This window comes from Parambassis ranga, chromosome 22 (assembly GCF_900634625.1).
Source record: "Parambassis ranga chromosome 22, fParRan2.1, whole genome shotgun sequence".
Lineage (NCBI taxonomy): Eukaryota > Metazoa > Chordata > Actinopteri > Ambassidae > Parambassis > Parambassis ranga.
The window spans coordinates 1,952,025-1,979,750 of NC_041042.1; the positions used below are offsets into that span (position 1 = coordinate 1,952,025).

The 27,726-nt window shown below is 42.1% G+C and overlaps 1 protein-coding gene across 3 annotated transcripts; it reads right to left on the minus strand.

Moving 5' to 3' along the window:
• Positions 1 to 9,533: 9,533 nt before the first annotated feature.
• Positions 9,534 to 22,749, minus strand: LOC114427113 (uncharacterized). 3 transcript variants are annotated; one of them, XM_028394909.1, is made up of 13 exons: positions 22,690 to 22,749; positions 21,609 to 21,675; positions 20,775 to 20,970; positions 20,163 to 20,212; positions 19,374 to 19,455; positions 18,756 to 18,811; positions 15,908 to 15,998; positions 15,317 to 15,345; positions 13,193 to 13,210; positions 12,980 to 13,081; positions 12,775 to 12,855; positions 12,267 to 12,404; positions 9,534 to 11,886 (listed from the first exon to the last, which is right to left on the minus strand). In XM_028394909.1, exons 2-13 carry the CDS (start codon positions 21,644 to 21,646, stop codon positions 11,760 to 11,762), a joined length of 1,008 nt encoding a protein of 335 aa, XP_028250710.1. In that variant the 5' UTR covers positions 21,647 to 21,675; positions 22,690 to 22,749; the 3' UTR covers positions 9,534 to 11,759. The 3 variants fall into 3 exon arrangements, with proteins under 3 accessions (XP_028250710.1, XP_028250709.1, XP_028250708.1); XM_028394908.1 differs by having other exon boundaries at positions 12,267 to 12,380; positions 22,657 to 22,742; XM_028394907.1 differs by having other exon boundaries at positions 22,657 to 22,741.
• Positions 22,750 to 27,726: the final 4,977 nt, after the last annotated feature.

The window sequence follows — 27,726 nt, forward strand, 5'->3', positions numbered from 1 at the left end:
CAAATGGGCTGAAAAAAGCTTAATAACCACAAAACTAAACCACCACAGTACACAGAGGTTTGATAGTTTGCTAGTTACAGCTGGTCAGTGAGTCAGTGACAGAGCACCTAGAACACCAGGAGATCAGTGAATGATGGATTACATTACCTCACAGATGGAAGATGAAGAGGAGGGGACAGGGCTATACAATCATCCATCAGGACCTGAGGTGAAGACAAACATTGAACTGTGAGACGGTGTCAGGGTGGAGCAGCAGCCTCCATCAGGTTCTAGGACTTAGAAACTAAACATTCTTAACACTACAGTCAGAAAACACTTGATCACAGTGACACCTGTGGCCGTTCAGGGAACTGCATCCTGTTGTTGGTGCACATGCTCAGTCTCCATGTGTGCTGTGAGTGTGTCTGTGTTTTACAGCAGCTCTTTGTGTGTTTAGTGTGTTGGACCTGTTGTTGTTTGTGTGTGGTTCATGTGTTGTTGTTAGATCCTCCCTGCAGCACCTTCTACAACTTTGTACCATGAACCACATCAGCTGCTGAAGTCATGTTAGTTCAACATCACATCCACTCAGACTGAACTCTGCTGCAGATGATATTAGCAGGTAGACAAGCTAACATTAGCCTGCTAGCTGTAACTTATCACAGCAGAGGTCACTGAGGTCACTGCTAACAGCTCTACATGGACAGTTACTGTGTGATGATTCTGTCATTTGTTCTCCTGTCAACATCAACACAACACACTGAGCTGAACAAAGAGGATAAATACCTCATCTGGCCCCAGGACCATCAGGGCTTCATCCAGGACCATCAGGGCTTCATCCAGGAACTTCTTTTCTTCTTCCAGGTTTCGGCTCACCTTCTTGGTGAAATGGTACAATGAAGCCAGCGTGTCCTGAGTGTTAGAGCTGGGTACAGAATACACAACAGTAACATGTTTCGCTCAAACATTTGTGTAATAATTGTCATGTTTCTCAGTATACATCAAACTTAACATATTCTGTAGTCTGTGAGTAAAACATATTTTATGGTCACTCCCAGCTGAAGCTGTGTTTCTTGTATTGTTCTCTAACTTTAATCTCTGTCTCTCCTTCTCCTTGTTAGTGTTTTGACTGATCACCTTTTGTTATGTTGTCTGTTAAATATAAAGCTCCAGGTCAGCAGGAAACATCAAACTAAAAGCATGAATGTGTGTAATCATGTATGTTTCACACACCAAAGTATGTGCTGTTAACACACATCAATTTAAAACAATTAACTTCATGTTATATGATCTTTTGTCAAAAACTATGAACGTCACCAACTGTGTGTTCTTTAAGAAGATTCTAATAGGAGAATGAATTATGAACTGGACGTTCAACCACAGACTCTCTGCTCAGTCTTTCACCCTTTTTGTTCAGGTTTCTCTGTGAAATACTTTAACTCTCCTAACGAGTCCACCTTCATCTGTTACTGGCTCTGAGACTCTTCCAAGCCTCCACACAGATCCTGGTGGTCTTTTGACAGTGTCCATCACTATATCACCTACTTGAATGTTTCTCCTGTGGAGTCCTTGAACTGCAGGAGCTCCTCAATTGACTGTTCTTCAGGTCTTGGTGGAGAGGATCTGGTCACAGAGAGACACATCAGACACAGACTCAGTCTGGGTTTTGGTCCTGATCAGAGGACCAGCAGCTAGCTGTGATGTAGCTAACATGTCCACATGTTCAGTCTTCTTCTGTCGTCACATGAACACATGAAAATATAAAAGTGAAAATATTCTCATCTATGCACAGAATGGAAGACTGAGAGCTTTACACAGTGAACACTTGGTACATGTGATGAGTTCTCTGATGAGTGATTTTATGAGAACTTACTGCTGAGGCTGATGGGGAGACTCTGATGGAGGAGACCCACAAGAACTCCTCATAGATCCAGCACTGGTTGAAGGTTCTGGTGAGAGTCTGTCAGACATGAATGAAGACAAAAACAGAACATGACACAAACAGACACACACTGACCTAACTTACTCCTCACTCCATTTATTTATATTATTTATGTCACAACCTGACATCCTGATTTCTGTCATGATGCTGATGTGTGTACTTACAAATAACTGCAACATAACAGTGTTCATCAGTGTTATAACGATCATGTTGGAAATACATTGATGAAATATTCATGCTATTTACTTTGTGTCTGCATTTTCTTGTTTCTTGCTTTATGCACCTTTCCTTTGTCATCACATGAACAGCAGCAGACATGACACACATGAAGAGTGTAACACACACAGAACCAACACTCTGTGACCTGTTCCAACAAAAAGTAATCTGAGTACTCTGATGTGTTACTTTATGAGGCATTACCCCTGATTAAACCTCACTGTCAACTTAGCACAGGAGCAGTTAGCATTTAGCTTCTTATGGCTCTACTTACTCATCATCTGTGAAATACTCAGAATCACTGGATGTCTCCTCATGGTGGTTCTCACTGTAACACAAACACAACAACACTGTTAAAGTCTCAGGACCCAGATTACATTGAGTCAGCACTCTTTTGTCTCACCTGACAGTCTTCATGGAAACATCTCCGGATCCAGAAGCTTCAGGACTCGGAGGAGAGCTGGGTCAGGGTTAGATTTGCACAGGGTTAACTTGAGTGTGATCTAATCTTTTTATAATTTCTGTGTAGTCTAAAGTATTTGAGAATTAGAGGACATCATCTCACCGTGACTGAGTGTCATGGTCAGCATTAACTTTCTCCATCTGTAAAAAAAAGCAAATGTTTTTATTATTTTGAATTAAACAGGTGAATAAAAACATGTCTCTCCAGCTTCCATGTGTGATTTTAATAATGCTTTGGAAACTTTTAAACACCTTTGTAGTCACGTCATGTTAAACAGCCTGTGGTCTGTGTGTTTGAGACCAACAGCTGAGAGATGAAACCACCTGAGAGCTTTAAGAGGAATCAAACGTACAGTCTGAACTGTGATGACTGTAAACTATGTCCAATCATCTGAGGGGAGTTTCAGAAAAACAAACATTCAAGCCAAAACAAACATGCATACATTTATTATTTATTTCATGCCACACTTTAATAATGGCACATTTGATCTGTTTAGCTGTGTTTGTATTCCTGATATCTAATGTTAAAGGCTGTTTTATCAGAATTCCTTCATCACTGAGGGGAAATTCTTTTGTTGCAGACAAGAAAAAAGAGATGGCATGAAATTGAAATATAATAAATATCTAAATACCTAGACAGCATTTAAATCCCTGAGTCTCTTTTCTTCTGGCCAGCACAATGTGAAGCGTGTGAGCGTAAAAGTACAGTATAGTTTGTATTTTGGACAGCATCCTCCTCTCCTCTCAGACACCTCTGTCTGTCTGGCTTCCTTTATGATTCTGTTGGCTTTAGCCAAAACTAGAAGGCAGCCAACAAACGAACCATCAAAACAGTGAAAGACATGAATCAAAGACACAAACAACAAAACAAAACAAACTGCGTCGACCCCATTCCACATGCCAGCATGAATTATTTGATTTGTAAGTGAAAGTTCTCCACACCCTGTGCACACACATGTTACCGTTACAGTATAGCAGCTTTTTATATACATAATTACTTACATTTTACTCAGATTGACTAATATTAATATTACTGAGATACAATAGAGATTCAATGAAGTCTCTTTGGACAAGCTGGAAGAGTTTATCTACCTTCATTGTAGGTTGGATGCCGGCACAGCGTTTGGGTTTCTTACGTGCAGGTAGTGTGTTGCACTTCCTGTTACCCTGCCGTCTCCGTGCACAAGTAATAACCAATATTAATTCCACTTTGGAAAGAATGGACCTCTAAAGAGTGAATATAAGGTCTCATTCTACATAAATGTTTTTCTAATTAGCATTAGAAATATTCTTAAATACGGGGTTACACTTGTTTTGTTTTTATTTACATATAGGACTGTACTGACTGGTTCTTAAAATTAAGATCTTTGAGCGGGCTGTTCTGCAGGACACCAGATCCATCCTCCACCCTCCATTGACCCGTTACAGTTTGCATACAGAACCATGTGAGGATGACGCTCTCCAACCACCCCTCACACCACCTCAGCCACCTGCAAACATTCCCCTTCACTGCATAAACAACTTGATGCTGCTGCTGCAGAACTCTGCACATAAAGACCTGGTGCTCCAACACATTCACTACAGCAGCAGCAACAAAAGGACCATCTGCCATTTCCTCCACTGTCAAGCTGCTGCTGTCTTTGCACTCAGGTTGGTACACTTAGTGCATTACATATTTTCTTCATCTGCACATACTGACTTACATTTTAGATTTTTGCTTTGTGTCAATTGTTTGTTTACGTTTTGTTTTATATCAAACTATTTATTGTAATTTATTTAGTGATACAATCCCAAAGAAAAGTCTGTTTTAACACAAGAAGGAAGACGAAGCCAGAGAAAACAAACTAAAAGCAGCACAGAGTAAATCAGCTCTTTAGCTTCAAGTAACTCACAGACAGTCCATGGTCTCCTCCTGTTTGAATCCATCAAGGTTCTATCAGAACAAACTCGTACGTTTGATGGAGAGAGTCTGGAGGAAAGAGGACAGATAAACACCATGTGAAGAAACAGTTTCTTCAACACAGAAATATAAAAATATAATATAAATATAAGAAATATAAACTGGCACTTTAACAACTTACAGAGAATTCATGGTCTCCTCCTGTTTGAATCCATCAAGGTTCTATTAGAACCCGTTCAATAATCCATGGTCTCCTCAGGGTCACTGTATGTATCCATCAAGGTTCTAAACCAGGGGTCTCAAAGTAGCGGCCCACGGGCCGATATTTTGTGGCCCCCCACTTGACATCAAAGTTTAGTGTTAGTGCGGCCCGCACATGTAGCAGTGCTCCGTCAGAATATATTCCCAGAATGGATCAAAGTAGGAGGTTGCCGCGTGTTAATCAGCATTTCCATTTGTGCTCGCTGTGAATACGCAGCTCTCATGAAGTACTTGGAGTTTCTTTCTTTCTTTTTAATCAGGATGCTAGTTCAATAGAACACATGTTCTCAGTAGCTGCCCTCACTGTAAACAAGCTGCACACATGCCTGACACCTGGACATGTGTCTGTGTGAGGAACAACTTATTTTCATGTTAAAGCAGCTGGACATATTGTATTTAATTTCTATTCACAATAGATTTTGTTATAATAGCCTACATAAATGTCATTGTCTGTACTGTATCTCCAATGGTACAGCAAATCACTCATTAAGGAATATGACATGCAAACGACCTGTCAGGGATCATGCAGGGTGAGTGGACACAGGTGCAAACACTGAGCGGTTCAGAAATCGAAAGTTTTTATTTTAAGCCAGGAGGGCAAAAGGCAAAAACCAACAAACTAAAAATCACACTTGATGTGGTAAAAATATCATGGCAGAGCAAAACTAGAATTACGAGGCATGGCAGGGCAAAACAAGAACAAAACATAAGTCAGGGTAAAACCTGGGTTTCGTGGCTGTGGCAAGGCAGGAACAAGGACGAGACGAAAACAATCCCCTTGGGTGACGACGAAGAGACAAACTGGCAGAGAGTGCAGGGAAGACAAAGACTAAATACACAAGGGCCAGGGAAGACAACGAGACACAGGTGACACACATGAGGGCAGGGCAGGTAATCAACAAGGAGGGAAACCACAGCAAGTAAAACTCAAGACAAAGCACAAGGAGGGCATGACTATCAAAAAAAACTATTCAAACTGGCAAATGAAAGAACTAAACAACCCCAAGCCAGCAGCCTAACCACTAGACCAGGGGTGTCCAAACTTTTTTCGGGGAGGGCCAGATTCTATAATGCGAAAGTCTCCGAGGGCCAACAGTCCCCGATGTCATTATTTTAAACAATAAAAAATGCTGTTTTGTAATATGTTACATCTTACACAGCAAACAAAATAACATCTTAGCATTCAGGTGACAGATCAGAAAATGTATATGAATATACAGCACAAATTTAAAACTTTCAGAAACTGTGTGGTTGTGATAACAGAGCAACAGGCAAGTTATTGACTCTGTGAAGGTGAGATCTGATCCTATGTGCAGGTCTGGTTTAGGAGCAGACATCAGTAAAATGTCAGGTAGACCAGGTGGGAGTCATTTAGTGCTGATCTCAAAGGGTCTGTAATTTAATGTTTACACAGGTTTGCGGTGCATGGCAACGAGACGTAAAAACGTGATGACGTGCCTTACGACAGATGCGTACTGAATGACGGAGTTTGAGAGAAGTGCTGCGTCTCTGTACAGCTGACAGTTTAACAACAGAGAACGTTAACAAGCAAAGACGGACTGCTCTGCTGCTCCAGTAAAACATCACAGTTTATCACAATCTGCTCACACGACACAAACTAATTCATGATTTACAAATGTTCGCATTTCTGGAGATTTGCATCACCACGATGCAGACAGAGAGTGATAATGTTTTGCTCAGAGAATCATGATGCAAACATTAAACAATAAGTTAAAAACAAAAATAAGAATTGCCTGTTGACTTTGTATGATTTATGATTGTATGATATGTTTGGCTGGCGGGCCAAAAATAACACATTTTAAGATAGAAACCACGGGCCATAGAAAATCCGACCTCGGGCCGCAGTTGGCCCACGGGCCGTAGTTTGGACACCCCTGCACTAGACCATTGTGTTGGTTATGCCAGATGCACAAACAGTTTTCAGGTGTCACACACACCTCAATGACTGCATGAGGCAGCTTGATTACTTATATGAAACTGCCGGAGGGGGACTGGTTGACAGCCCTTTGTTCTTACTGTGAGTATGTGCAAACTTCCTGGGAATGGATGGAATCACTGCATTGTATGTGGTAGAAAGATGATGTCTGAGGCCGGCAGTTTCATAGTCGTTAGCCAGTCGTTAGACACACCTGGCCCAGTCAGCCAGAACATCACAGGTAAGTATGGAAACATTTAGTGCTATTGTTTTTTCAGTTTTACCCAGACCCACCCACATAGGTCTGTAACCACATATAAACCATGTTTCCCCACCAAACAGTTAGAACTGATGAAGCTGCTTGGATGAGCAGCGAAACGTCTTCTAGAAAACTCTACAAGTCCAGACGCCTTGCTTCAATCTTCTCTATGTATGATGACCTGGATGACTGAGAATCTTCATCAACAAGCTGGAGGTGGAAGAGAACCGTCAGCAGATGGACGGAACAGCAGCCATTGTATTTGTGATGGGACTAACTAATCAAATACTTTCATATATAAGCCAGAGGATGAAAAAAAGTGCCACTTATAGTCCGGAGAATACGGTAATTCAAACCCTGTGTGTATGAAGACCTGATTCTTAACGGCCAAATATAGTTAGGGCCACCACCAACATAAATCCAAGAGGTACAAAGATCCAGTAAGGGTCAGTCTCTGAGAGACTGTGAGGGGGGCTCCTCATGGGCTCAGTCCTGGCTCCAGCCTGTGCAAAGCTGTAGAGAGACAGACTGTTAAATAAAGACCTCCATACATGGATAAACTTCCTCCTGAAGTGACGTCTTTGTTCATATTGAACAGCTGCAGCTTCTGATCAATGACTCAGAGCTGTCAGTCAGACAGATGATCAGAGAGTCAACATCTATGAATGCAGTTAATCAAATCTTACTTCCTCCAGAAATCACGTCTTCCTTCAACACAGAGGTCTTGATCATGTGACCCGTCAGTCCCTCTGGACACACTGCTGGCTCTGGGAGAGACGAGAGGACGATCAGCTCATTAAACACAAAACACAGATCAATCACTTCTCAACAACCACCTCCATCCATCATCTATGAACCCACTTTGACCATGTCCTACCTGTCCACCATCATCTCTGTAGTGGCTATTTTACCACTCGGTTGGGAGCAGGGGATGTTGTTTTCCTACGCGCTGTTTTTTCCAAAATGAATCGTTTGATGCATCATAATCTTTGGGTGAGGTTCCCGTTTATTGTTAACAAAAGTATTTGATCAAGGTTACAAAACAAAAAAAACGTGTCAGTGGTAAAAACTGTACGACCTCCCAGCTCCCATACCTGTCTGATCTGCTCACCTGAATCACCTGTGTTCATTTAAGCCTTACCCACCAACCCTAAGCTGCCATCTAGCGACAAACAAAAGCAATTACATGTTAACTTTATGGCTCCTACAAACATAAATAGTTAATTTTAACACTTGTTAAAGGGCCAGTACACCACATAAACATGTTGCTGTGGCCCCTGCAGTTCACCTTAAAATGACTTGATGTCTTCATGTAACAGATTAGAATCAGATTATAATCCCAGCAGCTGTTAACACTCTTTAAACACACATCCAGTCTCAGCCTCTCCTGCAGTGGCAGCAACATGTTGAACTGATTGATCCCTGCTGCTGCTTTGAAGGGAGCAGCCTGTCTCTCTGACACTGACCTACAGACAGAGACTCCTCTCTGAACGTCCTCATCCTCAGTGAGAGGAAGAACTGAGAGCAGAGAACACACAGAGTCCACAGTGAGAGGAAGAACTGAGAGCAGAGAACACACAGAGTCCTCAGTGAGAGGAAGAACTGAGAGCAGAGAACACACAGAGTCCACAGTGAGCTGCACCGACTTTAATGTTCCACTGTACAGACAGTGATGAACCTGTGTGTTATCATTCACTCTGTCTGTTTCTACATGTGAGAACATGGAGGACAGTCTGACTGCAGAGGCCGTCACTGACGTGCTCATCAAAACTGAGACATAAAAATATGATGACTCATGTTCTAACAAAGTGTGTGTGGATCTTAAAGTTTGACCTCTTCACAGATCACGTGTTGACCCTCTGACCCGTCTCTCCTCATGGACGTGTCGCACACAGACCTACACAGACAGAAAGGAACATCAGCAAAACACATCTACACAAAACACACACAGTTCCATGTTGAGTTATAACAGCAGTTAAACATCTCACCTCCTCTGGGAGATCTTGGTTCATTAAAGTCAACGTCTAGATCTTTGGACCTGGCTTTGTTCCAGGACATGTCTCTGTCTTCAGAGGACTCAGAGACTGGAGTCAGACCAGGAGGCTGACTTGTCACAGCTACATGTGGTGGAGACGATCATTAGATGTTCCATCAATACAATCACAGTGACTTGTAGTCCAGCAGGAGAGTCTGCAGGTCCTCTGAGACTCACAGTCCACCACAGAGCAGCACACACACTCCATGAACAACACAGACTAAACACTCACCATGAACTGACTCACAATCAATAAATGTATTGATAGAAGTCAGAGAACTCACCGATCGTCTTATAAAACGTGTCACACTGCAAACGCCTGCACAGACAGGAGCTCTGAGGTCATGTGGTCAGTCACATGACCAGCAGCAGGACGGGTTCCAGCTCCAGTTCTACATCTGTGCTGGTTCTCTGGGACCGTGTGGTCACTTCAACTAAAATTCACTTCAAACTGTTTAAAGGTGGAATTTTTAATAAATGTATAAAATATTTAAATATGAACCACAGTATGTGAGACAAACAGAAACATCGTAACACACAGAATCCAAAGTAAGCTTCAAATGATTTATTCATTCGGTTCATTGATTTTAAGCAAAAAGAAAACAGCTATATGAAAGGGTTAACATAATTTTGACCTTGTTGTTTCACAGAGATGTTGACAAGTCACAGAGATGGGGACTAGATGGAGACTCATCGAGACTCATCGCCTGCCTCCTGTGCTCTTACTAATGAATCAAGACAAATAACAAATGATTGACTCATAATTAATCAAATCCAACTGTCTTTGTGTTCTTTGAAGTCAATGATGAACCATGTGTGTTTTGAATGCGGCCTATCAAACCCCGCCCACTCTGCAGGTTGTTGGCTTGTTAGCCTCCTAGTTGAAGGCGTCATACCCACATGTTATCATAAGCTGTGATGGTTTGAACATTGTTCACAAAGCCACAAGTCTTTTAAGGTCCAGTCAAGTCCGACCCAGGCCCCATCTCTGTGTTTAGGTACATGTAACAGATCCATGTTACAAACAACATACATGCATATCATCAGAGTATATTCAGTCTATAGTATGGAGTGATCACATGAGCTCCCTGCATCAATTACACACACAGGGAGAAGCTAACATACAGTTACAATGATGCTAAGCTTTAAAATAAACATTACTGCTTCTTGCTTTTTTTGTGTTTTTATGTTTTGTTGTTTTTTTTGTTGTACTTAATGAAACTAAAGATAAATGTAAAGAAAACCAAGTAAATACATGACATGAAATCAACTGAATAACTGAATGATTGTCTTACAGCAAAACATCTGTCACCCTGAACATCCTGAAGTCACAAGAACAAACTCAATGAGCTTCACCCAATACGACACAATTAGAATATTTCATGTCATTATTCGACACATTCACTGGAAAAAACTAAATGAACCCAACATCCAAAAAAATCATTCACTTGATGAAATAAGATTGGGGTAAGGTGTGGAGCTACTCTGACCCAACCTGTTAAACCTGTTAACCCTTTATACAAAGGCTTTTTAATCGACCACATGTGTATAAATGGAAATGATTTAGTACTGTGGCTACTCTCAGTAGAGGTGGAGGCCAAAGACCCCTCAGAATGCCCAGTGAGGTCAAAAGACCTGAGTGACAGAAACCACCGGGACTGGTTAACTGGTCCACGAGCACTGGGACACGTCACAACACTACTGGGAAAATGTGTTGTTAAGTGTAGCTCTGCACGCCAGCAGTGAATGATTCAATAAAGTCATGAAGTGTTCTAATACTTTGTGTGATATTACATAAAGCACACTGTGTTTGTTCTTATTACTTAGATTTTATGACCTATTAATGCAGAAATGTTGGTAAATTCCACAAGGTTCACTTTCTTTCTTGCGACTGCACATCAGACCCAGACTTATCAAACTATTAAATCATATCCAACTTGAACAGTAAGGGCTAGATGATATTAATTAAAACGATAACATAATTCCTTAGAAGAGAACACCTTTGACTCAGAACACAGACAGCAGAACGTAGGAAGGAAACTGAGAATATTTAAAGAAACTTATTAATTAAACACATTATATGCATGTGTATTTGTGGCAGGTGGAGCAGCCAAGCACCAAACACCTTATTCATATCAGGCCACAGTGCAGCAGTGCTATATATTTATATTGAACATATTTATTTATGGTCAAAATCCACACTGATGCATGAGTCTGTGTTACATGTAAAAGTATTGAACATGCTGATATTGCTGATAGCAGCAGGTGAGCTTATGTACCTGTATGTAAGTTATCACTGTCTGATTGTACAAATAAAATGATAATGGACACTTAGGTGTGAACAGCACTATTAGGAACTGGCTCATCCTCCTTAGGGTGTAGTTTACTCCACCGCCTCAGTAAATAAATTCTTTATTTTAATTTTGCACTTCTACCTCACCCTTAACCTTAATAATACCCTTGTGTATTATATTTAATATTTTGTATGATATTTTATTGCATTTTATTTATGTTATTAAATGTATTTCATCTCATACAGTTTCAGTTTTTGTACCTTTTGTATTCATACTTGTTTTTGGGGGTCTGAGAGAAACATTTTGATTGTGAGTATGTCCTCTAACAGCAGAATTTAAAATAAAGTTGACTGTGTCTTTGATGCTAAGCTAATTTAGCAGCCTAATATAAACAGGGGTCTGGGTAAAATATTCTGTTACTTACACTGTATTTGTTTCTGTATTTAACAGGTAAGTGGACATGTGCATCACTTTGTTAGAACAGCTTGTGATTAGGATTTCGTGGCGGTGCAGTTCCATCTGGCTGCGACCACGGTGGTGCGTTCTCACAGCCTGGATCGACCTGACATCCCTCACCTCGGCGACGACCAGAACGTCTTTTCCTAAGAACAAAAGAATACGAATAATAAGAAACACTGCAACACATAAGTATTCTCTTATGACTTCAACTTCACTTAAACATAACAATCGTGGCATTATGTACTAACAAAGCTGTTAAAGCAGCATCATCTCCCTGATATTCTGATTTCATGGGTTCATCACCAGATGAAACACTTGTTGATTCAGTTTAGTTCCTACAATAACTGTTTATAATATGCAAATGAGCAGCAGGTTTATCTGCAGACAAGTCTGAATATAGTAGCTGTCGTTAGCTAACCAGCAGTGACAGCTTTGACAATGACTCCCACCCTAACAGTGATACAGAAGAAGAAAACATGGATCCAACATGTTCATGAAGTCTGGAAGACTTTCTGTCACTTACTCAGACTGAGGCTGGTCCTGATTGGAGGACATCAGCCCGTCCTTGGTGTCATGTGGTCCACTCAGAAGGAGGTCTAGGAGATGCTGTTTACCCTCTCTTTCCTTAAACAGACTCCTGTCAGGGACAAAGTCAGTGCAGCTGCAGGAATAAAAACAGTTTGTTATAAAGACACATTTATTAGTCATATTTTATTTCCTTTTGTTAATATCCTGGTTGATCATAAACTGTTTTCTGTCTTTGATTCACAGACTTAGAACAAAGTTCTCTCTGGTTTGTTCCACAGGTTCAGGGTGAGGTTTCTTTCTGTATTTGGTTCATTTCCTCTAAAGGGTTAAAAGCTCACAGCAAACAATCAGCTGGTCCTCTGAGCTCCACTGTGTGACTGATGTGTCATTGATGTGTCATTGGTTTGGTCAGTGTTTGCTAGTTATCTTCACAGGAAGATGAACTCTGTCAGGAGGAAACTCTGGATCACTTGTTCCCTGAAGGACCCTGCAGAACATCCTACCTGCTCTTGGAAGACCAGTCTTCATCCAAACTGTCGTCCGACAGATGTAAGGAGTCAGAGGATCCAGAGATGAGCTCATGTCTGTCAGACAAAGAGACAATAAGACAGTGGTAAAAATATATAAAAACAAAAACACAAAATAATGTAAACATAGTGAGTGTTTACAACATGTATAAATACAGTTATATTGATAACACAATCTTACTTCCTCTTCCTGGAGAAGTCAATGGGCAGATCTTTGGAAACGGCACTCTTCCAGGACAAATCACTGCAGTCAGAGGACTGAGGGCTTGGTGGATGGTAGAGTCTGTTAAACAAGCAAAGAACAAGTAAAAGACAGAAACATGTAGTAAAATATTAACATGTTTCATGTTTATCACATTTATAATGAAGTTACATAGTGATGACAGAATCTCACCTCCTTGAGTAAACAGCTCTGCAGACAGAGAGAAATGAGTCTGTTATCAACCACACATATAAATGATCATCACAGAGAACAGAGCTGAAGTTACACAGAGTTTACAGGGTTTGTTAAAGCTGACACATGCTGACAGAACCACATACCTGAAGGGACGGGATGAAAGACTGAGGACTAGACCGTCTGATTCAAATTCAGTTCATTTATAGAGCACATTTTACAATCAGAACAGCCTCAATGTGCTTTACAGAAACAGGCTGAACCCCATTAAGAGAAACAGTGTCAGGAAAAACTCTTTTACTTTAACTTCTAACAGGAAGAAACCTTGAACAGGACCCGGCTCATAAGGAGAACCTTCCTGCTGACAGTCGGCCGAGAGGAGGAGAAGAAGAAGAGGAGGGAGACAGGACAGAGAGGATGAAGGAGAGAGAGAGAGAACTAGAACAGTTAATGACATAAAATAATGGATCAATTAATTTTGAAGTTTATTCTTGACCCACTGGGAGCCAGTGAAGAGAAGATTAGATTTTTGTCGTACAACTAAGTTTTTGAAAAGATGATTTGAACCAGTTAATGTAAATGAGTTTAGTGTTACTAACTGGAAATGATTCATGGCAATTTAGAAAAATAGATGTGATTTACACAAAGTGTGACTGTAATAAGTTTTTGATCATTTGACCTGTCTATAGGTCAGGGGGTTTTATTATTGGTGACGTCATTAAAAGAGCTTCAGCTACATCCCATAGTTATCTTCACAGGAAGATGAACTCTGTCAGGAGGAAACTCTGGATCACTTGTTCCCTGAAGGACCCTGCAGAACATCCTACCTGCTCTTGGAAGACCAGTCTTCATCCAAAATGTTTTTCCCTGAGCAAACAAAAGCATCTGTTCCCTGGTGATAAAACAGCTGATCCTAATTTGACGTCACTTTGCTGATTACTAGACTTCATTCTATCAATATAGAAAACGTAAATAAAGAACATAAATAAATGGCTCTAACAACAGTGCAGTCCAAAAATAAAGGCCCATTCTCTTCAGTTATTAATGTGCCGCCACCTCAACACCCGTGGATTTGGATCTCTGCTGTGTTCCCCGACCACGGTTAGGAAGCAGAACAGGAACGGTTAACAACAGGGTGGGCGGCCTTCAGGTGTCTGAGTGTGTCGTTGGGCTGGAAGGAAACAGGACTGTGTCCATGTCCTCTCTCCACTTGTCAAATCTCAGCCACAACGGTTCATGTGACATAACCGGACGAGCTCCGCCACCGGACAGGAGGTCATCCAATCAGAAAGAGACTGAGAGTTTACATCTGAGTTAAGATGACTAATTGGTTAAAAAGAAAATCAAGAAAGGCAGAGAGGATGCTGAAACCCAGGTTGTCTGAGCAGTGAGTACAGGGTCTGTAGCGGCAATGTCCCAAAAAGAAATAACAAAGCCACCTAGGCTGTGTGTGACAGCCAACAGGTGGCTCGGCTTCATTCATCTTTATCGTTCATCGTTTAATTCAATCTATGTTCACTTTCATACAAGTCCATTTTATTTTTTTATTTTTATTTAGATACTTTAGTAATCCCACAGGCTAGAAACAGATGTCTTGCCCAAGGACACACAACAATGACTTAGGCTTAGTTGAAACACAAAGTCAAAAACTTTTTGGCGTGACACACAGCCTTCCAAACCATCTAATCAAAGTGCACCTGTGTGCTTTACCTAAATAAATCCGGCTCCACCCAAGGACATGGCTGCCCACTGGTATTTTAACATAATGTCAATTTGCATCTAACTTAGGAAATATATACTTATTCAAATTTATAAACCAAATTAAGGAGAAATACACAAAATAAATAATTATTATAAATTATTCTCATTATGGCATCTACAGGGTCTAACTCATTGATTCTTGCCTCCAAAGCAGTAAATAAACTGCACTTGTTCCACCTATGACTCTGACTGAAGGAGGCAGGTGAATAAGCATTTGTCACACTTTGCAGGAGAAACAGATGGAGAAAGAGATCATGCAGTGACAGACAGTGCTGAATGTTTTTAAACTAACCACATAACTAAACCAGTCAGTGACAGAGCACCTAGAACACCAGGAGATCAGGAAATGATGGATTACATTACCTCACAGATGGAATAAGAAGACACCAGACCTGAGGTGAAGACAAACATTGAACTGTGAGACGGTGTCAGGGTGGAGCAGCAGCCTCCATCAGGTTCTAGGACTTAGAAACTAAACATTCTTAACACTACAGTCAGAAAACACTTGATCACAGTGACACCTGTGGCCGTTCAGTGAACTGCATCCTGTTGTTGGTGCACATGCTCAGTCTCCATGTGTGCTGTGAGTGTGTCTGTGTTTTACAGCAGCTCTTTGTGTGTTTAGTGTGTTGGACCTGTTGTTGTTTGTGTGTGGTTCATGTGTTGTTGTTAGATCCTCCCTGCAGCACCTTCTACAACTTTGTACCATGAACCACATCAGCTGCTGAAGTCATGTTAGTTCAACATCACATCCACTCAGACTGAACTCTGCTGCAGATGATATTAGCAGGTAGACAAGCTAACATTAGCCTGCTAGCTGTAACTTATCACAGCAGAGGTCACTGAGGTCACTGCTAACAGCTCTACATGGACAGTTACTGTGTGATGATCCTGTCATTTGTTCTCCTGTCAACATCAACACAACACACTGAGCTGAACAAAGAGGATAAATACCTCATCTGACTCCTTGAGCTTCAGGGACTTCCACTCACGCTCCTCCCACTTCTGCTCACGCTCCTCCTGCTCCCAGACCTCCAAGAACTCCCTGTGTGACAAAGTAGTTGAAGGTCAAAGATAGAGGAGTTTAATTAGGGCCCGAGCACCGAATGGTGCAAGAGCCCTATTGAAACCCTTAGGATTATTATTTTTTTTTTTTTTTTTTTTTTTTTTTTTTTTTTTTTTTTTTTTTTTTTTTCCCCTCCGAGATCGCATTTTTGGAGGCCTTAACATGCCCAAAAACTCACCAAACTTGGTAGAAAAATTCATTCGCCCGAAAAATTTTGAAATTTGCTGACTTTTGAAATGCACATATAAAAATGGCTCTATAGCGCCCCCAACGCGTAGCCCCTCTGGCCGGTTTGACACAGGATTATGAAAATTGGCACACATATGTATCACCTCAAGACGCACAAAAAAGTCTCTTGGACCCCCCCTCCAAACCCAACAGGAAGTCCGCCATTTGAAGGTTTGTGGCCATTTTTGGCGATGTGTGACCCTGCTGCCAAACTTTTCACGCCTCGCATACTTCAACGGATTGAGCTGAAATTCGCCGTGTCCACTCAGGACACCATAGGGAATAGACGCATTCCAAAACTCTTACAAAAGTCTGACGGTGTGGCCGGGGCGTGGCCTCAAAGTTTGACCATTTCTGAGGACACAGAAAGTCTCTATAACTTCTTCGTTTTCTGTCCGATCTGTACGAAATGTCACATGTATGATCAGAGTCTGACCCTAAACACATCTGTACAACAATATTGAGGCTTTGACAGAGCGCCTCCTACTGGCTACACAAAATGTGGTGTTTTCATAGGTTTTTCTGCCTGCCCCCCTGGCCTGTTTTGAGTAGGGTCATGAAAATTGGCACACATGTGTATCACCCCAAGATGCACAAAAAAGTCTCTTGGACCCCCCCTCCAAACCCAACAGGAAGTCCGCCATTTTGAAATTTCTGTTAATTTTTGGCGATTTGTGACCCTGCTACAAAACTTTTCACGCCTCGCATACTTCATCCAATCAAGCTGAAAATCACTGTGTCCACTCAGGACACCATAGGGAATAGACGCATTCAAAAACTCTTACAAAAGTCTGACGGTGTGGCGGGGGCGTGGCCTCAAAGTTGACCATTCGCCATTACAAAGGAACTCACTGTATTTATTGCCCTAATGCGTAGCCCCGCTGGCCAGTTTGACACAGGATCATGAGAATTAGCACACATGTGTATCACCCCAAGACGCACAAAAAAGTCTCTTGGACCCCCCCTCCAAACCCAACAGGAAGTCCACCATTTTGACTTTTGTGGCCATTTTTTGCCTATTTGTGACCCTGCTTCAAAACTTTTCACGCCTCACATACTTCATGCAATTGAGCTGAAATTCACTGTGTCCACTCAGGACACCACAGGGAATAGACGCATTCCAAAACTCTTACAAAAGTCTTACGGTGTGGTGGGGGCGTGGCCTCAAAGTTGACCATTCGCCATTACAAAGGAACTCCCTGTATTTTTTGCCCTAATGTGTAGCCCCGCTGGCCAGTTTGACACAGGTTCATGAAAATTAGCACACGTGTATCACCCCAAGACGCACAAAAAAGTCTCTAGGACCCCGCCTCCAAACCCAACAGGAAGTCCGCCATTTTGACTTTTGTGGCAATTGTTTGCCTATTTTTGACCCTGCTTCAAAACTTTTCACGCCTCACATACTTCATGCAATTGAGCTGAAATTCACTGTGTCTACTCAGGACACCATAGGGAATAGATGCATTCCAAAACTCTTTCAAAAGTATTACCGTGTGGTGGGGGAGTGGCCTCAAAGTTGACCGTTCGCCATTACAAAGGAACTCGCTGTGTTTTATGCAGTACTACCCATATACTTTATGCAATGTGGACAAAATCTTACAGTACTGCTATGGACCCGAGTCTGAACAGATATATATGCTAATAGGATGATACGGTCATAGCGCCACCTACTGGTAGCAGGAAAGTTTGGTTGTAAACATGTGTTCGTTGTATCTCTGTGGAAATAAGAGGAGAGCATAGGACAGGAGAGTATAGGAGACAAGAGCATAGGAGAGAAGACTGCGATGACCCCGCGGATCGCAAGGTGCGCGAGGGCCCGCAATGCTGCTTGCAGCTTTAATTCTCCATTATTTTCAATGGGTAAAAAAAAAATCAAAAATTGAAAACAGATAAATAGAGAAAAATACAAGCAATGCCTTCAAAAATTTGAAAAATGCTGAAAAACACATGGAAGAGTAATAAAGAAGAAAAAGAATCAAGAGAAACAGAAGAAGTTTGAATGCTCCAGCTTCTAGGTTCACACTTTCTGCTCTTCTGGTCTCAGTCTGACTTTAATAATAAAATCTCCCCTAAGTGACAGAGTTAAAGCTAGCAGCTAGCTGTAACTGCTTCAAGAACACATCATGTCATCATCAGCTGCTACTTGCTGCATGTTAAACACTTTCACACTGACTGAGCTCTGTAGAGTGGAAGAACTGCTGTGACAGACTCAGACTGTGTTTGGAGCTGATTAGAGGACATCACCTCACCTGACAGCTTCATGCTCTGAGACATAGAAACCTGAATAATCCTCCATGTTCTTACAGTGACTTATTTTCTGTTTTTTTTCTATTTTAAACTGAGTTTAATTCTCCATTATTTTCAATGGGCTGAAAAAAGCTTAATAACCACAAAACTAAACCACCACAGTACACAGAGGTTTGATAGTTTGCTAGTTACAGCTGGTCAGTGAGTCAGTGACAGAGCACCTAGAACACCAGGAGATCAGGAAATGATGGATTACATTACCTCAAAAAAGAAAAGGGACGAGGACGGGGTAGGGCTATAGGAACTGTCCACCGGACCTGAGGTGAAGACAAACATTGAACTGTGAGACGGTGTCAGGGTGGAGCAGCAGCCTCCATCAGGTTCTAGGACTTAGAAACTAAACATTCTTAACACTACAGTCAGAAAACACTTGATCACAGTGACACCTGTGGCCGTTCAGTGAATTGCATCCTGTTGTTGGTGCACATGCTCAGTCTCCATGTGTGCTGTGAGTGTGTCTGTGTTTTACAGCAGCTCTTTGTGTGTTTAGTGTGTTGGACCTGTTGTTGTTTGTGTGTGGTTCATGTGTTGTTGTTAGATCCTCCCTGCAGCACCTTCTACAACTTTGTACCATGAACCACATCAGCTGCTGAAGTCATGTTAGTTCAACATCACATCCACTCAGACTGAACTCTGCTGCAGATGATATTAGCAGGTAGACAAGCTAACATTAGCCTGCTAGCTGTAACTTATCACAGCAGAGGTCACTGAGGTCACTGCTAACAGCTCTACATGGACAGTTACTGTGTGATGATCCTGTCATTTGTTCTCCTGTCAACATCAACACAACACACTGAGCTGAACAACGAGAATAAATACCTCATCTGAAAACAGGGACTTCTGCTTATACTCCTCCCACTTCTGCTCATGCTCTGCCCACTCCCAGACCTCCAAGAGCTCCCTGTGTGACAAAGTAGTTGAAGGTCAAAGATAGAGGAGTTTAATTCTCCATTATTTTCAATGGGTAAAAAAAAAAAATTGAAAACAGATAAATAGAGAAAAATACAAGCAATGCCTTCAAAAATTTGAAAAATGCTGAAAAACACATGGAAGAGTAATAAAGAAGAAAAAGAATAAAGAGAAACAGAAGAAGTTTGAATGCTCCAGCTTCTAGGTTCACACTTTCTGCTCTTCTGGTCTCAGTCTGACTTTAATAATAAAATCTCCCCTAAGTGACAGAGTTAAAGCTAGCAGCTAGCTGTAACTGCTTCAAGAACACATCATGTCATCATCAGCTGCTACTTGCTGCATGTTAAACACTTTCACACTGACTGAGCTCTGTAGAGTGGAAGAACTGCTGTGACAGACTCAGACTGTGTTTGGAGCTGATTAGAGGACATCACCTCACCTGTCAGCTTCATGCTCTGAGACATAGAAACCTGAATAATCCTCCATGTTCTTACAGTGACTTATTTTCTGTTTTTTTTTCTATTTTAAACTGAGTTTAATTCTCCATTATTTTCAATGGGCTGAAAAAAGCTTAATAACCACAAAACTAAACCACCACAGTACACAGAGGTTTGATAGTTTGCTAGTTACAGCTGGTCAGTGAGTCAGTGACAGAGCACCTAGAACACCAGGAGATCAGGAAATGATGGATTACATTACCCCACAGATGGAAGAGGAGGGGCAGGACCTTCAGGAAGTTCACCTGAGACCTGAGGTGAAGACAAACATTGAACTGTGAGACGGTGTCAGGGTGGAGCAGCAGCCTCCATCAGGTTCTAGGACTTAGAAACTAAACATTCTTAACACTACAGTCAGAAAACACTTGATCACAGTGACACCTGTGGCCGTTCAGTGAACTGCATCCTGTTGTTGGTGCACATGCTCAGTCTCCATGTGTGCTGTGAGTGTGTCTGTGTTTTACAGCAGCTCTTTGTGTGTTTAGTGTGTTGGACCTGTTGTTGTTTGTGTGTGGTTCATGTGTTGTTGTTAGATCCTCCCTGCAGCACCTTCTACAACTTTGTACCATGAACCACATCAGCTGCTGAAGTCATGTTAGTTCAACATCACATCCACTCAGACTGAACTCTGCTGCAGATGATATTAGCAGGTAGACAAGCTAACATTAGCCTGCTAGCTGTAACTTATCACAGCAGAGGTCACTGAGGTCACTGCTAACAGCTCTACATGGACAGTTACTGTGTGATGATTCTGTCATTTGTTCTCCTGTCAACATCAACACAACACACTGAGCTGAACAAAGAGAATAAATACCTCATCTGGCTTCGGGAGCTTCTGGGACTTCTGTGCATGCCCCTCCCACTTCTGCCTACGCTCCTCCCACTTCTGGTTATACTCCTCCCACTTCTGCTTATACTCCTCCCACTTCTGCTTATACTCCTCCCACTTCTGCTTATACTCCTCCCACTTCTGCTTATACTCCTCCTGCTCCCGGACCTCCAAGAACTCCCTGTGTGACAAAGTAGTTGAAGGTCAAAGATAGAGGAGTTTAATTCTCCATTATTTTCAATGGGCTAAAAAAAATTGAAAACAGATAAATAGAGAAAAATACAAGCAATGCCTTCAAAAATTTGAAAAATGCTGAAAAACACATGGAAGAGTAATAAAGAAGAAAAAGAATCAAGAGAAACAGAAGAAGTTTGAATGCTCCAGCTTCTAGGTTCACACTTTCTGTTCTTCTGGTCTCAGTCTGACTTTAATAATAAAATCTCCCCTAAGTGACAGAGTTAAAGCTAGCAGCTAGCTGTAACTGCTTCAAGAACACATCATGTCATCATCAGCTGCTACTTGCTGCATGTTAAACACTTTCACACTGACTGAGCTCTGTAGAGTGGAAGAACTGCTGTGACAGACTCAGACTGTGTTTGGAGCTGATTAGAGGACATCACCTCACCTGTCAGCTTCATCCTCTGATCCTCTGAGACATAGAAACCTGAATAATCCTCCATGTTCTTACAGTGACTTATTTTCTGTTTTTTTTTTTTTCTATTTTAAACCGAGTTTAATTCTCCATTATTTTCAATGGGCTGAAAAAAGCTGTGACAGACTCAGACTGTGTTTGGAGCTAATTAGAGGACATCACCTCACCTGCGTCTGAAATGTTCATAGGATGTTGAATTGCCCATGTTCTTCCAGTGTCTTACTCCCTGTGTACCTGCAGGAATAAACACATCAGTTGTTAGCTTTGTGTGTCCTCTTGGTAACACCATGACTCTGCTTGTTGTTCATAGAAAATATTTTGTGTCTTTAGTTCATATCAAACAGAGAAACAGTTCTCTCCAGTCTTCAGCACATCCAGCTGATTTTATTTCCATGATCCGCTCCATCCACTAACATGGAGGAGGTGGGGTTGATGACCTACACTGCAGCCAGCCAGCAGGGGGCGCTCCAGGTGTTCTGTGTTTGTGAGTGAGTGTTTCAGACAGCAGCGGTTCATTCATGAATAAAACTACGGCCTCATTACAATCCTTAGAAATTAAAGTGGCATCATGTTTCTGTCATAGTGCAAAATGTTGGTGAAGCTGACGACTGTCTGAGTCCACCTGTACATATCTTTATATATATCTGACCATGTGACCATTACTGATCGCTTTTATTTACACGCAGCTTTCCAAGTTCACTTCATGTGGTCTGTCTTCTTTAAACAGCATCAGGTCAAAGACAGCTTCAAGATCCAAGACAAAGCTTCATGAGCTGCAGGTCTTCCTGTGAACTATGCTGAATAATCAGAGGAACACAACACGTTCTGTCTGAATTAAATACATTCATATTTCATATTTGTCTCATAATAGCACATTTACCTCACAGGTTATATAGTGTGCAGTGTGTGTCCCCCTGTCGGCCATTTTATCTCAGCTCAGCACTAACTAACCAGCAGCCTGACACAAGCTTTAACAAAATAAATCACTAAATAAAAACTAACAGATAAACACTGTGGACTTTCAGGCTTTCAGCTAATAAGTAGAGATTAATCAGTGAGTGGCTGAAACAGCCTTTGTTCACACAGGACTCAACAACTTTCACTTTCATGACCAGCTGAACAAAACATGCATCATTAAAGCGTCACAGCTCTGAGAGAAGAACTGACAGATTAAACAAGCTGAGACAGATTGAATCAATCTAAGTTAAAACTCACTGTGGAGAAAATCCATGTAAGAAGAAAACTCACTGTTTGTTTCTGTGTAACTGCGTCACAGCAGCTGCAGCTCTGCGTCGTCCTCAACTTTCAGGAAGTACAGGTGAGGTTTATAAAAGGGCGGAGCTTCCTGAGGTGGAGTTATTTAGAGAGCGGCGCCACTAGAGGGCGCAAACCTGTCATCACATTCAACAATGCTGAGCTTAGAAACAACCTGTTTGTTTCAGTTCAGATTTATTTATACAGAGCATTTTATAATCAGAAATTGTCTCAAAGCGCTTCACAGAGACCCAGAGCCTGAACCCCCTAAGAGCACTGTGGCAAAGAAAGACTCCCTTTAAGAGGAAGAAACCTTGAGCAGGACCCGTCTGCTTAAGGAGGAACCTTCCTGCTGCCAGTCACTGGGTAGAGGAGGAGAAGAGGAGGGAGACAGGACAGAGAGGATGAAGGAGAGAGAGAGAGAGAAAGAGAGAGATGAAACAGTATATATATATATATATATATATATATATATATAATATAATATATTATATATATATCGTCAGTCCATAAGTAGTAATAGTAATTTGATAGTAATCAAAGCAAAGATGAGCAGCAGAGGCTGATGAAGTCAATGAGCACAGGAGAGATCAGGGGCCGGACTGCAGGTCTGAGAGAGGGAGAGAGAGAGAGAGAGAGAGAGGGAGAGAGAGAGAGAGAGAGAGAGGCACAAAACTACGAGGAAGACAGTGAACACAGATTATGAGATGATATTACCAGTATGAGCCAGACTGAGGAGAGTAGAGGAGAGGTCAGAGGTCAGAGGTCAGAGGGAAACCTCTCGGTGGATCATGTTTGTGCCCCCACAGTGTAGGTCTAGAGCAGCATAGCTGTGCTAAAAGTTAAGATTTTATCGGCCCTGTGACACCTGTTCTACCTGTGGCAACTGTAACTATCAAAGTCAAAGTCAAAGTCAGCTGTTGTCAGGGTTCTTCTGTAGAGGGAAGGGGGAGAAAGTGGGGCCCAGCAGGGAGAGAGTTCAGCTTCCTGACAGCCTGGTGGATGAAGCTGTCCCTCAGTCTGCTGGTCCTGGCCCGGAGGCTTCAGTCTCTTTCCTGATGGCAGCAGACTGAAGAAGCGGTGTGAAGGGTGGGTGGGGTCTCCTGAGATGCGGAGGGCCTTTCGGGTGAGACGGCTGTCATAGAGGTCTTGGAGGGAGGGGGGAGGGAGGGGGGAGGGACGCCGCTGATCCTCTCAGCTGCTCTCACTATGCGATGAAGCGTCTTCCTGCAGGTGGCGGTGCAGGCTCCGTACCACAGTGATGCAGCTGGACAGGATGCTCTCATCAGCCCCTCTGTAGCCCTACACACTAGGTCTAAGGCTAACTGTACGCCTTACTGAACAGAAAGGTTTTAAGTCTAGTCTTAAAGGTGGAGGCAGTGTCTGCCTCTCAGACCCATGGCTCCATAGTAGCAGTGCCTTTTAAGAATCCTAGGAACTACAAGTAAACCTGCACTCAGAGATCTGAGTGTCCTATTAGGAACATATGGTACAATCAGGTCCTGCAGATACAATGGAGCCAGTCCATGAAGAGCCTTGTAGGTTAGAAGAAGGATCTTGAAGTGTATTCTTGAGTCCACTGGGAGCCAGTGAAGAGACGCTAGAACAGCAGAGATATGATCCCTTGTTTATATGTTTGTTGTTGATGGGCTTGTTGCTGCAGGTAATAACTGGATCTTCTGTCTATGATGAAGCACAGATTATAATCAGATTATAATCCCAGCAGCTGTTAACACTCTTTAAACACACGTCCAGTCTCAGCCTCTCCTGCAGTGGCAGCAACATGTGGAAGTTTAACTCTAAACATTTGACTATGAAACAATAAAACACCAGACAGAGTCCAAAGTAAGGTTGAAACATTTTAATGTTCAGCAAACAAACATCAAAACAAATAACAGCTACCTTAAGGTAAAAAACATGCATTTGACAAGAGTCTCAATAATCATCACATCCTCATCAGGAGGAGCTAACACCACACACAACAATGTTGAGCAATGTTAGCTCACTTTGACTCCTGTGAACATGTGCCGCTGTGTGGAGCCACAGTCACCTCCTGATTACGAGACAGAAGCAGTAACAGCAATACTATTATATTAAATGATGAGCCTGTACAGTAAGGAAAGAGTTAAAACACTGTGAACGATTCTACATTGACCTCCACAGGTTAAAGAGAATTATCCTCTGTGCAGTACAACAATCTTAAACAGAGCCTTATTTACTCCTCACACACAAACAGTATGAAGTGAGACAGAAGTGCAGACAGTGAACTGATGAACCACAGCTGCAGCTTTAACCGTCCAAACAGTTTCTGTTTCTAAAAAACAGCCATTAAATTTAAATTAAATTTCATGAAATGCACCAAACACATCAGATAAAAGTAGGGCTGTGCGATTTGACGATAAATGATCGTGAAGGATTTGAACGTATCGGCGATCTACCAGAACGGACAGATCGTTTTATCGTCCATAGAGCACCTTCTATTAATTGCAGTTCTATGTTCTCGAAGACGCATGAGTTTTTTTTCACTCGTCCAACTCTCAGCGCGCTTAATGTGAACACGACCAACCAATGACAGCCTCCCTGTTAGGAAGCTACGGCTGAAAACGAAAAGAGAACGGAGGAACTGGTCCCTGAAAGAACTCCACCTTTATGTTCGGTGCTGTTTCTGCAGCAGCGGCGCGTCTGCTAAGCCTGTGTGTGTGTGTGTGTGTGTGTGTGTGTGTGTGTGTGTGCGGCCACGTGTGTACATCAGATGCAGACAACAGCAAATGACGTCACCAAAACAATAACGCAGGCATTTGCTGAAGAGGCTCCATGAGGACTCTAGTAAACGGTGGACAGAGCTGACAGCAGCAGCTCCGTTTGTCCTTAGATATGATTCCGTTGACGATGCTAGCCCTATTTTAGGGGGGCTTCAGCCTCCCTAAAATAATCCAAAGCCCCCCTATAATTTGGGGCAATATTTTATTTATTATTATTATCTTGATTATTTCGGAGTTGACCACCTCGTATACGACATGAGAGCATATGTCTTACAAAGTCGCTCATACATCAGGAAAGTAATAGCTAGAGACGTTCTGTTTCTTTCCTCGAAAAGAGGACACTTCAGGCATGTCTGTGTGACGTAGACTGGCTGTATTATTCTACGGGCGAGTCAGTGTCCAATCGGACCATCGAGCGATATCACGAGGGGCTCAAATATCCAATTGTAGAGCCTTGTGCCTCTGACGTGTGTATCAAAGATGTCTTCTGAAGACAAGAGAAGTATCTCCACTAACTAGCTGAGTCGTCTACACGTCTGAAAAGCGGCTCTGAACACAATAATAGACGCGTAGCGGACTGTTGTCTCAGCCGGAAGGTGCATTGTTCTGCATACCCCTGTTATACACTGTTATTCACTGTTATTTCTTACTGGAAACTTTTATTTGACTTATTAGCGGTGCTATGTTTTGTTACGCTAACCCGGAAGTTACGTCGAAGACGTTCCGGATGAACAGGGGAGCTCGCGCTCAGACGCTCACAGTAAACAGCGCTTCTTTCATGTAGCGCAGCTTCATTTTTCAACTTTTGCCACACAACTATTGCAGGGACAAAAGAGACATTTACAGCGCGACTATTTCTGAAAGAATAAGAAAAGATTATAGACTGAGATGCTGTTTCAGAGTCACTGGCAGAAGGTTGTTCCACAGATGGACAGCTGGATTGGTGGTTGATAGGTGCAATGTTCACACAGCACACTATACAATAAATTACTTATTTGTTCTTTTGATCCACTATGTACAGTTTTCTGCAAACCACTTCTACCTCCACTCATCTGTGCAGTAATTGTTAATCTGTAAACTCTTTTTTGAGTGTATTGCATAATATCGGTAGTTTATTTTATGATGTATATAGCTTTTCTTATCTTTTGCTTTCTGTAACTGTGCTGTTGCAAAAACGCAATTTGCCCATTGTGGGACAAATCTGTGGGAAATTACCTGGAGCATCTGGAACCATCTGAAAAATAATATATATAATGACAATAAGAAATGAAGTAATCATAATGTGTAAATATGTATTTTGTTATACTTATTTGTGTTTCTTACATTTATTTTATAGAGAAAAGTGTCCGAGTCGCAAATTCCACCGCCGCCGCCCCCCGCCAGAAAAAAAAAATCAACGGGGGGCGGGCGGCGGTGGAATTTGCGACTCGGACACTTTCCTCTATAAAATAAATGTAAGAAAAAAAAGAAAGATTGCTCATAGTCTGACACCAACTCTTGCATACATGCAGAAGAGGTCAGGCTAAGATTATGCGCTCAGACAACACTAAATTCGTTGCCACAGAAAGAGAGTTACGCAAGGCGCTTCAAGATCTGAATCAAAGAAGAGTTGCAGATATAATGATGATGGAAAAGCGAGTCAAATGGATCTTTAATGGATATTCATATTTATCTTATTTATTGTTTTCTAATTAGTTTTGTATGCAAGGATCCACGAGAACAGAGAACTCGCTCCACGGGTGGTAAAAAAAAAAAAGTTCGTTTCGGCACGGAGGTACCATACTCCCCGAGAAGTGTGTGCATAAGACCCTCCTACGCAGCGCACGTCACACACCAAAGGTTGACAATGCAGTTGTGTTGTAAACTGTGAGCACAGTCGTGGTGACCTGGCCTAACGAGCTGATAATGTTCAGGGAAGAGGGCGCACAGCTGACAACAGATAGAAGATCAGTAGCTGACTGTAGCAGACCTCTGGTCTGTGTGAGTTTAACTCTGTGAACGTGTGGATGACTGTCTGCAATAATACATCCCGTCTCCCGGGGTTTAATGTGCACGAGCCGCTGTAACGCCGTGATCAATACTGGGATTAGTTTTTAGCGACACCTTGTGGACGGACTCTCTCCTCTGTGCGCCGTGTTTCTCCTTCCAGCAGCTGTTTGCAGCTGCTCATCTAAACTGTCCATCGTCGCTGTGCTTCCTCCTTCTGTCTGTGTGTTCTGCACCTGAAGAAGCTCTTGGCTTCTCCACATTCATCACGCCCACAATAAAT